At 39.8% G+C, this 12,304-nt stretch overlaps 1 protein-coding gene across 4 annotated transcripts in view; it reads left to right on the top strand.

Annotated features, from left to right (window-relative positions):
- GPAM (glycerol-3-phosphate acyltransferase, mitochondrial) overlaps window positions 1-12,065 on the top strand; it is a 59,822-nt gene extending 47,757 nt beyond the window's left edge. For all 4 annotated transcript variants that reach the window (XM_016919318.4, XM_508037.9, XM_063781174.1 and 1 more), the window contains exons 15-22: window positions 181-251; window positions 1,050-1,314; window positions 1,865-2,007; window positions 3,518-3,595; window positions 4,522-4,662; window positions 5,869-6,058; window positions 7,240-7,298; window positions 8,262-12,065. In XM_016919318.4, the coding sequence (XP_016774807.1) occupies window positions 181-251; window positions 1,050-1,314; window positions 1,865-2,007; window positions 3,518-3,595; window positions 4,522-4,662; window positions 5,869-6,058; window positions 7,240-7,298; window positions 8,262-8,378 (1,064 nt within the window). In that variant the 3' untranslated portion in view covers window positions 8,379-12,065. The remainder of the gene's footprint in view (window positions 1-180; window positions 252-1,049; window positions 1,315-1,864; window positions 2,008-3,517; window positions 3,596-4,521; window positions 4,663-5,868; window positions 6,059-7,239; window positions 7,299-8,261) is intronic.
- The last annotated feature ends 239 nt before the right edge of the window (window positions 12,066-12,304 follow it).

Below are 12,304 nucleotides of genomic sequence, written 5' to 3'. Positions count from 1 at the left end.
TTCCATTATACCAGAACACTGTAGTGTTATAACTTCCTTTTGGTAAATCACACTTATGGGAAATGTGATAGAAGACTTTCACAGTTTTAAATACTCCTGTTTAAAATTTAGGTATTTCAAAAAAGTTCAGCTATGTTTGTAAAAAGTGCAACTAAAAAAAGCTTTGTGTTTGCCTTCCAGCTGCTAGCAAGTCCTGTGCCATTATGTCCACACACATTGTGGCTTGCCTGCTCCTCTACAGACACAGGCAGGTATGTCTGCAATGTCACCTGCAGTTAAGTAGGAAGCAGGAGAATGTTTTGTCAGCTGCTCAGATACATACTCAGGGGCAGATTTGGCCCACTCATGGCTAGTACTATGAGGTAAACAGTAAAATAAGCTGAGGACCCTGCCCAAAGGAGCTTATCAACTTGGTGGAGGAAGAATCTACGTTTAAAAACAAAACAAAACAGACTGCTTAATATATATAGTACTAAGCTATTGCTTGATTAATACTGTTAATGTAAATAAGGTCTATCTCATTAACATGTGGTATATATTCTGAAAGCAAATGCTTTCCAAATGAATTGACTGGCATTTTAGAACCCACCCTTTATCCTCCCAAAATACATTTGTCTAAGCTTTATGATGGAAGAGACCACACCAGTCTTGTTCAGTCATGTTCTCAACACCAAACAGTACCAATATATATAGGCACCAAATAAATATTTGCCAGATAAATATTTAAAATGAAGGAAATTTTGCTAAAAAATAAGCACTCCTTACTTGCAGATGGCTTTTTTTCTCCCCCTTGTGATCTTATGTGTGCATATCATGTGTCATGGCTAGAGTGTTCACTAGCATGTGTAATACCTTGACATTCCTGGAGGACCAGCTTTTTAAGTAGTTTTCTGACTCGCTCTGCATTGGTGTTCTGGCCCTACTTCTCTATGTGCTAGCAGTGAGCTGCAGGAAAGCCAAGGCAAGAAGAAAGTCTTGGAGTGTTGGCCTCTCAGCTTTTTGGAAAGTAGATTTTCCACCATCATGATACCGTTTCCGTCTTTCTTTAGGGAATTGATCTCTCCACATTGGTCGAAGACTTCTTTGTGATGAAAGAGGAAGTCCTGGCTCGTGATTTTGACCTGGGGTTCTCAGGAAATTCAGAAGATGTAGTAATGCATGCCATACAGCTGCTGGGAAATTGTGTCACAATCACCCACACTAGCAGGAACGATGAGTTTTTTATCACCCCCAGCACAACTGTCCCATCAGTCTTCGAACTCAACTTCTACAGCAATGGGGTACTTCATGTCTTTATCATGGAGGCCATCATAGGTATGTCAGACCTTGAAATATTTTCAGTAATTTTCATGGAAAATAAAAAGGCCTAAAACACACAGTGGTATCTGCTTTAATTTGGGTGATAGCCCCTTGCTTGAGGGAATGTGGCTATAATTTTAGTTTTCAAACGAAAATGTAATCTCCTGTTATATCACTGTTTACAATGAGTAGTTACTGAATTACCGTTTGTATAGCATTACCCTTATTTTTCAGGAGAGGTAGAGTGTCTTGCTATCCGGGAGCTGAAAATCTAACTGAGATGAGACATACACAGAGCAGCAAAGTGAGTGGAGGGCCTCATTTGTGATTAAGAGAAAAGAGAGGAAGGAGAGAAGAGGGGGCTTATGTCTTTGGAGAAGGTTTTTGATGCAGTTGGGATCATATGGAGTCATAAGAATTTAATCTTGTGGGATTTACTTAAATTTCTCCAAATACAGGCCATTATTTTTGATGTATTAATAATCTCTTAAGGTTATTCAAGCCAGTTGAAGTTTTTCTTGGAGACTTTGAGCTGGCAACTTCATTGTTGCTTTTCTTTTCTCAGCTTGCAGCCTTTATGCAGTTCTGAATAAGAGGGGACTGGGGGGGCCCACCAGCACCCCGCCTAACCTGATCAGCCAGGAGCAGCTGGTGCGGAAGGCGGCCAGCCTGTGCTACCTTCTCTCCAATGAAGGCACCATCTCACTGGTGAGTGAAGACTCTTCAGTGTTGCCTGGTCTCTTTTCTTGAGCGTTTTCATGAAAACATAACCCCCCGTGTTTTTCTGTTAGATAATGTTTGACCCATTGTTGATACTTTATATTCCACTCCTGGATTTCAGTGACCACCAAACCAATATGTCATTTACTATCTTGGTTTGCTCTCTGGGTCACTGCTGCACTGAATCTATCCTGCAGCTATGAGCCATGATAGGACAGATTGCTCAATGTTCTCAGGCAGTCACATCCAAAGCTAGTGAGCATGTATTGTGTGTGAGGCACTGGGTCAGTGGTTTGTAAATAATTAACACACCCACCTGTAGATGATGGAACCACAGATGGTAAGAGTCAGAAGCAGCCTTAAAAATCATCTGCTCGGCCAGGTGCGGTGGCTCACGCCTGTAATCTCAGCACTTTGGGAGGCTGAGGCGGGCAGATCACGAGGTCAGGAGATCGAGACCATCCTGGCTAACATGGAGAAACCCCGTCTCTACTAAAAATACAAAAAAAAATTAACCAGGTGTAGTAGCACACGCCTGTAGTCCCAGCTACTTTGGAGGCTGAGGCAGGAGGATCACTTGAACCTGGGAGGCGGAGGATGCAGTGAGCTGAGATTGTGCCACTGTTCTCCATCCTGAGTGACAGAGCGAGACTCCATCTCAAAAAAAAAAAAAAAAAAGAAAGTCATCTGCTCAACACCTCTCAATTTACAAATGAGGAAAACCAAGCCCAGCAGTACTAATGAGCATTTATATTATATACCCAAACACTTTTAGGCATTTATCATGAGACATATGTATTAAGTAGTAGATTTCCTTCTTCTCAAAGTCATCAACATGTAGAATTCATATTTTATTTGAATTCCGATATTTTCTTTTGTATGAATGTGTCTTGAGATGTTGATGAGATGAGTGCATGTGTTAGGAGTACCGCCCCCTCCATGCCATGCTTTGTGTGAGGTGTGCTCGTGGTCCTGTTGGGGAATCTGTTTTGCATGAACCTTGGGTGGTGGGATGGAAGGGATGAGGGCAGATAAGACTTCCAAGATTGACCTTGTCCTTTCTCTGGTATTTATTTACTTATTCCAATGTTGCCCTTCCTCAATCACCACTTTTGTGTACAATATTTATTATAAGATAACTATTGCAGAGAAATTGTCTTATAAAGTAAAAGAAATAGATGGTGGGGGGCTGATAAGCAGTCTTCAGAGGGCTTTCCACACTGTGGGTGTGGGGAGAGAATTGAGCTCAGGAGTACCCCATGCAGGTGGTGCAGTGTTGGGTGCTCTGCCAACTTTAAGCGACAGAGGTCTTTTCTTGGGCTTTGTCCATGACCGTGTGTGTATCAAGACAGTGGGCATTGGGAATCACAGGACTTGCTCAGTGGGGTGATGGAGGTAACAGAATGGAAGGCTTTGGCAGCTACCTTGTACTATGTTTTCTGCATTTAAAAAAAGAAGTATAAAATGGCATTTATATTTAAATGAATTTTCTTTTCAGCCTTGCCAGACATTTTACCAAGTCTGCCATGAAACAGTAGGAAAGTTTATCCAGTATGGCATTCTTACAGTGGCAGAGGTAAGAGGTAGAGCTTTCCTTTATTTGTCTTTATACTTACTCTTCATTCCCTTACCTTTTCTATAACTTATTTAAACCAATAATTGGCCAGGCATGGTGGCATGTGCCTGTAATCCCAGCACTTTGGGAGGTGAAGGTGGGTGGATCACCTGAGGTCAGGAGTACGAGACCAGCCTGGCCAACATGGCACAACCCTGTCTTTCCTAAAAATACAAAAATTAGCTGGGCATGGTGGCACACACCTGTAATCCCAGCTACTTGGGAGGCTGAGGCACAAGAATCGGAGAGGTGGAGGTTTCAGTGAGCCGAGATGGTGTCAGTGCACTCCAGCCTGAGTGACAGAGTGAGACTCAGTCTCGTAAATAAGTAAACAAACCAATAATTACATTTGGTATATAGTCATATTCAGATGTAGAGAAGCGAAAAATAAGAATGGGGAGAATAAGTGTCCTTTGGGATTATTTAATATTTTGGTTCCTATTTGTAAGTTGTGTTGTCTAAAACATATCCTGACTTGATTCCGTGACATCCAGAAGTTTGTATGCTAAGTTGAGACGTTACACCTATCAGTATGCTTGCAGCTTGCACATCTGCAGTTTTCATTTTTGAGATTCTATTTTAATTTTGGTAGATTTAGTGTAGAGGAGATGGCCTGGAAAAGTACATATCAATTTAGAACATGTGGGGGTACTTTTATTTGATCTTTCTTTCTGGTAGCTCTCCCCTCCCACCTGCCCTTTCTTTTGTCTCCTGCTGTCTCCTGACTGAGTTTGAGTTTGGAAGGGAAGTGGACTGACATTATGAGTGGCTAAACAGAGAAGAGCCAGGAAGGGTCAGAGAAGAGGACTGCCTTGTCCTGGCTCCACTGGGCAGTTGTTTGTGTGCCAGTGCATATTTATTTACTATCCATCATCTCCTTGGCCTAGCACGATGACCAGGAAGATATCAGTCCTAGTCTTGCTGAGCAGCAGTGGGACAAGAAGCTTCCTGAACCTTTGTCTTGGAGAAGTGATGAAGAAGATGAAGACAGTGACTTTGGGGAGGAACAGCGAGATTGCTACCTGAAGGTACTTGGGTGAAGAATTCTGGTGGATATTACAGGGATATGTTGAGGTTTATGCTGCAGTGAGATCAGCTGGAGTCCTGGTGATGTCTTCTTATCTAAAGAATCCCCCAACTAGCTCTGGTACCTTCTGTGTGGTAAAGACACTCAAACCGTTTGAGTTGAATTAATACCTTAAGTTGTTCAGTTTAAGTAGAAAAGGAAAGGAGAGTCTGAAAAGTCAGGAAGATGAATGTCATAGGTGAGACTTTCACCATCCTTTTATGAAATACACAGGTGCATACCTGTTTACCTACACCTGCACCCCTCATGAGGCAGCAGTTTTGCTATTGAGCTGCCACTGACCTGGTTGCTCTTTTTGAGTCACTCTTGCTGTACCTCCCAAAATTTCATATATTAAGCTCTTTGCTGTCAATTAAAACAAATACCATTATAGGAGAAAATTGAGATTAAAAAAAAAGTCCCTGATTTAGAAAAATCAATTTTGTCTAATTTATAATTTTAGAACTTAGTAATAATGACCCGTCTTTTCTGAATACTCTAAGAGGATTACTCTTTTTTGACATTTAGAAATTGTCTTCTTTTTCACTTGGGTGGTATCAGTTTAGTTTCAAGATGGGGCAGTGATCTTGCTTTCACACTCCAGAGGGGCTTGACCGAACCAGTGTGTTTTGGGTAGGTACAGTGAGAGCCTCTCGGCCATAAAGCACTGCTGTCACGGTGGCCATCATTCCCCACAGTGCTGGACTGTGGGCAAAGGCCATTTAGGGGAGGCAGGGAATAGGTGCTGCAGAAGGAGTGAGATAATCTTGGTGGTCTCCCATTGGTCTTTCTGCAGACTTGAGTGACTGTTGAGCCCAGGCTTCAAACCGCGGAGGGCCTGGTCTTAGGAGCGGCTATTTTTAGTGATGACAGCGTATCACAAGTAGGGCATTCATTTATGAAAATTTCTTCTAGGTGGCTGTTCAATGAACACAAGCCTCAAATACCATAAAAAAGTGAATGATTACAATAAAGAATGTGTTTGAAAGCCAGCAGTTGTTTCCAGCAGAGATTCTCTGCATGAGGGGCAGGGGGCCGCTTTCATGTAGTGCTGATGTGAGTGGCCATCTTCTCACATTACTGGCTCTCCAGAGAAAGTCCTCTGTCCACTTGCCTTGTGTCTCTTGTCCCTTCCTCATGACTTCATCTCCTGCTTTTGCACACTCAGGTGAGCCAATCCAAGGAGCACCAGCAGTTTATCACCTTCTTACAGAGACTCCTTGGGCCTTTGCTGGAGGCCTACAGCTCTGCTGCCATCTTTGTTCACAACTTCAGTGGTCCTGTTCCAGAACCTGAGTATCTGCAAAAGTTGCACAAATACCTAATAACCAGAACAGAAAGAAATGTTGCAGTATATGGTATGTTAAGTCACTATTTATTCTTTTAAAATCTTTTTTTTTTTTTTTTTTTGGATTTCAGAAATTTGCTAATTGTAGAAAATTGGAAAAATGCAAACTTATCCTGACCTCTAACACCATAGAGTATTACTATTATCTTCTTTGGCATGTTATGTAAGTTGAATGATACAGTTATACACTCTTACATCTGGCTTTTTTCACGTAACGTTATTTTTGAGATTCATACATGTTGCATATAGTTGTTCCTTTGTTCTTGTTGTGTAGTGTTCCATTGTGTAAATATTTACCACATTTTATTCATTCTGCTGTTGATGGATATTTGGGTTGTTTTCAGTTCACAGCTGCTTTGAACAGTGTTGCTATGAGCATATTTGAATATGTCTTTTGGTGAATATCTGTGCCCCTATATACAGCATGTATGTGGGAACAGAATTGCCTGGTTGTAGGCTCTGGGTATATTCGGCTTTGGTAGATACCACCAAACAGTTTCCAAGGGGTTATACCTAATTGTACTCCCACAACAGTGTGTGTTTCACTTGCTGCACATCTTGGCCAGCGCTCCGTCTTCTTTGTTTTAGGAGGTGTGATTGGGGTGGGAGTACTATTTTATACAGTAGTAGTTTGGAGCTGAAACTACTTGAATCACTTTTTAGAGCCAAAAGGAATCTAATCTAATCACCTCATTTTATAGTTGAGGAAAATACCCCAGGTCACACTGCTAATTAATGGGTAATCTCGGGATCAGAATTCTTGTTTCCTAACCTCGAGGCCTGTGCTTTCTCTGGTTCCACTGATGTACAGTCATCTGTGTACCACTGGGTAGCTTAAAGAGTATTTATACACTGTCTCATTTGATTGTCACAACAGTCCTGGAAAATGGATGTTTTAGGTATTTCTACTTCCCTCTGTTCTCCCTATTTCTCTCTCTACACCCTCTTTTCTTTCCCCCTCCCTTTCTTGTTTACCTCAATATAGGACAAAGTAGGTGTAAGCAAAGTAGGTTTAACAGCAAGTCATCTGAGAACTCACAGGTTGCCAGTGGTGGAAGTGGGGCCCCACCCTTGTCTGCTGACTTGCCCTCATTCTCTTCCTAGCTCCCCATACTTTCTTACTGTGGCTGCTGGGATTGTCATGATTTGTTGAGCCTAACCATGTGACAGGGTTTTATTCTCTCTCTTCAGCTGAGAGTGCCACATATTGTCTTGTGAAGAATGCTGTGAAAATGTTTAAGGATATTGGGGTAGGTGTCCACCATTTATGGTATAAAAGCTATCTTAACTTCTGTTCTCTTTAGATCTAGTCTGTTTGAGCTACCTTTGTGGTGGGGTGGACCCCGAGAGAAGCAGTTTCTGCTGGCTTAATGATAAAGGCATTTTTGGGAACGGGGCATGTAGGATGGGTTGGGCTATGTTGAAGGTGAAGCCCATCAGTGTAGATTTATTTGAATGTTCTGGAATTTTACTGGTTTCATATTTATTCCCAAGCTGCTATATATAACTGGTATCAATATGTTTCAAGGTGCTACAGGTTGAATATCCCTTATCCAAAATGTTGGGACCAGAAATGTTTTGGATTTCAGATTTTTTTGGGATTTTGGAATACGTGCATTAGACTTACAGGTTGAGCATCTCTAATCCAAAACCCAAAATGCTCTGATGAGCATGTCTTTTGAGCATCATATTGACGTTCAAAATCTTTCAGATTTTGGAGTACTTCAGATTTTTGATTTTGGGATTAGGACCACAATCTTGGCTCTTAATTATTCCATATGATTTTTAGTTACTTTCTTGTATTTTTACAAGAATTTCTAGAATTATCCTCAGGTGTCCTTTACCTTCATGATTCATGGGGAATGTAAGTTCTATAGAGATACTAGCGGCCTTTTGTAAGGGACTGTTTGTGACTTTATTCTAAGTCATTTTAGAGTATAGTTATGTTGGTTGAAATTTTAGAATATAGTTAATGTTGGTTGAACTCCATCAAAACAAAAAAAAAAAAAAAGAAAAAGAAAACCTTGTTTGCATTGGAAACTCCCACCTCATGCTCACACACACCCATGCATACATTTACTTAAAGCCAGGATATGGTTTTTTGTGCCTTTACTGCCTTCTGAGGTCTAGGACACCACAGGTCAGGTTGGTAATGGAAATTTTTTTTTATTTTTTATTTTTTGCCTTTAATTTAATCTAAACTTTTTCTTTAGGTTTTCAAGGAGACCAAACAAAAGAGAGTGTCTGTTTTAGAACTGAGCAGCACTTTTCTACCTCAATGCAACCGACAAAAACTTCTAGAATATATTCTGAGTTTTGTGGTGCTGTAGGTAACGTGTGGCACCGCTGGCAAATGAAGGTCATGAGATGAGTTCCTTGTAGGTACCAGCTTCTGGCTCAAGAGTTGAAGGTGCCGTCGCAGGGTCAGGCCTGCCCTGTCCCGAAGTGATCTCCTGGAAGACAAGTGCCTTCTCCCTCCATGGATCTGTGATCTTCCCAGCTCTGCATCAACACAGCAGCCTGCAGATAACACTTGGGGGGACCTCAGCCTCTATTCGCAACTCATAATCCGTAGACTACAAGATGAAATCTCAATAAATTATTTTTGAGTTTATTGAAGATTGACATTTTAAGTACAACTTTTAAGGACTAATTACTGTGATGGACACAGAAATGTAGCTGTGTTCTGGAACTGAATCTTACATGGTATACTTAGTGCTGCTGGGTAATTTGTTGGTATATTATCTGGTTAGTGGTTAATGCTTCCTTTAAAAATAATTGAGTCATCCATTCACTCTTTTTCAGTTTTATCTGTCAATAGTAGCTACATTTTTAATGGGAGCACCTTTTATCCCAAAGTGCTTTATAAATTGAGTGGACTGATATATATCACACCCAGGTATCACTGTGCTGTCCTTTGCTGTCAGATTTAGAAAATGTTTTTAAGAGCTATGTGAAAACAGACAATATTAGTTTAGGTCGGGAACTGAGATATTGTAATCAAATAGTTAACATCAGGAAGTTAATTTGGCTGGCAAAATTCTAGGGAAACTTGGCCAGAAAACTGGTGTTGAAGGCTTTTGCTCATATAAACAAGTGCCATTGAGTTTTAAATGACCAGCAAATATATTTAGAACCCTTCCTGTTTTATGTCTGTACCTCGTCCACCCCTCAGGTAATACCTGCCTCTCACAGGTACAGCTGTTTCTTGGAAATCCTCCAACCAAATAGCAGCTTTCCTAACTTGATTAGCTTGAGCTGACAGACTGTTAGAATACAGTTCTCTGGCCACAGCTGATGAGGGCTTTCTGTACTGCACACAGATTGTGTACTGCACCCCAGTCCAGGTGACTGGTACCCACTCGAGTTGTGCCGTGCACAACCTGTCCAGTATATGCATGTGGTGGCCTTACTGACTGGTAATGGTTAGAGGCATTTATGGATTTTTAGCTTTGAGGAAAAACCATGACTTTTAACAAATTTTTATGGGTTATATGCCTAAACCCTTATGCCACATAGTGGTAAATAATTATGAAAAATGGTCTGTTCATAATTGGTAGGTGCCTTTTGTGAGCAGGGAGCATAATTATTGGTTTATTATGGTAATTATGGTGATTTTTTAAATATCATGTAATGTTAAAACGTTTTCTAACAGTTTACTGTTGCTTATCTCCAAGATATTATGGAATTAAGAATTTTTCCAGATGAATGTTACATAGATTCTTTGAATTTAGTATAAAAGTACTGAGAATTAAGTTTGTACTTCCATAAGCTTGGATTTTACACACTGATAGTATCTCATGAGTAATGTGTGTTTTGGGAGAGGGAGGGATGCTGATTGATATTTCACATTGTATGAAATACCATGTTTGAAACTCGTAGCAATAATGCTATGCTGTTGTGATCCCTCTCAAGTTCTGCATTTAAAATATATTTTTTCTTTATAGGAATTGATGTATACCATGAAGTCATTGTCAGTTGTAGTAGCTCTGATGTTGAATGAGATATCATGTTTTAGCATTCCATTTTACTGACTAGGGTAGAAGAACACTTTTCTTGGCTACATTTGGAGGATACCCAGGGAGTCTTGAGTGTTCCTTATCTGGGGAAGCAAACATTTCACTAGTCTCTTTTTTTCATCCTTTAAATTGTAAATTAAGGATTACTCAAGCTCACCATTATTCAAGATTGGGACTCGCTTCCCAGTCGACACTCTGCCCTGCCTGTCACTGCTGCAAAGAGCTGCTGCTTTGCCAACCTAAGCAAAGAAAATACGGCTTCTCTTGCATTATTTTCCCTTTTGGTTGGTTTGTTTTCTAGAAGTACGTTCAGATGCTTTGGGGAATGCAATGTATGATTTGCTAGCTCTCTCACCACTTAACTCACTGTGAGGATAAATATGCATGCTTTTTGTAATTAACTGGTGCTTTGAAAATCTTTTTTAAGGGAGAAAAATCTCAACCAAAGTTATGCTCATCCAGACAAGCTGACCTTTGAGTTAATTTCAGCACAACTCATTCTTCAGTGCCTCATGACTGAAAACAAAAAACAAAAAAACGAAAGCATCTTCACAATAAAGCTTCCAGATAGCACCGTTTTGCTAAAAGATACATTCTCATTGTTTTCCAACAGTGATGGCTTCCACATAAGGTTAAACAAACTAGGTGCTTGTAAATAATTTATTACAGTTTACTCTATCGCATTTCTATAACATGAAATGCATGCCCTTCTTCAGGGGAAGACTGTGGTCAAGTTAAAAAAAAAAAACAATATTAAGCAATATGAAACTGCAGTCTGTTTTTGAAAATGAGAATGTCCTAAGTGATTCAGAAGAGAGGAGGGAAGTTGTGTACTCTGAAAATGCATGAAAAACAAAGGCAAAAACTAGTGGGAAATGTGTAGAACTGTTAAGTGAGACGGCTTCGAGTTTTCCTTCTGACATCTGTTAAATTTCACAAAGTCATGAGGGTAAATGGAGAAAATATTTCTGGGATTACAATGAATGTAAGCCCAAATTGTGGACTTGCCAGTAACCTGGACGGGGAAAAGCATTTCCCATAGCACTCCATGTAATATGAGTGCTCTGTGAGATGTTCATCAGTGTTTTATAGAAATGGTGTTGCTGGGAAACCAAGTTTGCACCTGGAAACTTACAATGCACTTTAAGCGCAGTAAGGGCTTGGTATCCGGTAGTGAAAAACTGTCTAACCCAGCATTGCCCAAACTATTTTGACACCAGGACCTTTTTCTCCTTTGGGATACTTATGAACCTCTCACTAATGTCCTGTGGAGAACATTTTGGGAAACACTATGTTAGATAGTTCTTTAAGGAGACAAAACGGTAATGAACAGATAGCACTGGGGCAGAATATGCATGCATTTTGTAACATCCAGTGTGGCGTTGAATAGATGTGTATTTCCTCCCCTGCAGAAAATAAGCACAGAAAATTATAATGTAGGTGATCGGAGCTCTTTCCTTTGATAGAGAGAACAGCCCCAATGATCCTGGCTTTTTCACTGAACGTATCAGAATACATGGATGAATTGGGGTAAATAAGGTTTTAATTCAGATCTAGAAGAAAGTATTGTACGTTTGAATGCAGATTTTTATCCACAGATAGTTGTAGTGTTTAGACATGACAGGACCTATCGTTGAGGTTTCTAAGACTTACTATGGGCTGTAAACCTGTTTTTTAAAACTATTTTAGAAACCTGAGACTTGCCGTCTGGCATTTTAGTTTAATACAAACTAATGATTGCATTTGAAAGAGATTCTTGACCTTATTTCTAAACGTCTAGAGCTCTGAAATGTCTTGATGGAAGGTATTAAACTATTTGCCTGTTGTACAAAGAAATGTTAAGACTCGTGAAAAGAATTACTATAAGGTACTGTGAAATAACTGCGGTTTTGTGAGCAAAACATACTTGGAAATGCTGATTGATTTTTATGCTTGTTAATGTATTGCAAGAAACACAGAAAATGTAGTTTTGTTTTAATAAACCAAAAATTGAACATACTCTTGATGTGTTTGATTTGTATTTAAAAGTTTCCTACATAATTCATTATATGAACAATTATTGTTTTCTGACTTTATATAGCAACTTATTAAAATGCTTAACGATATCTTACATAAATGTATGAGCCTACAGTTCATGCTTTTATTATTGACCCACAGCTTTCCAAATTTGATCAAGCATTTGGAGATGTAGGTCTGTTTCTTAGCTATTGCTCTCCTTTTATTTAGTAAATATTCAT

This window comes from Pan troglodytes, chromosome 8 (assembly GCF_028858775.2).
Source record: "Pan troglodytes isolate AG18354 chromosome 8, NHGRI_mPanTro3-v2.0_pri, whole genome shotgun sequence".
In the NCBI taxonomy this organism is placed as follows: Eukaryota; Metazoa; Chordata; class Mammalia; order Primates; family Hominidae; genus Pan; species Pan troglodytes.
The sequence above is the reverse complement of the archived record's forward strand: the minus strand, read 5'-3'. Positions and strand labels throughout refer to the sequence as shown.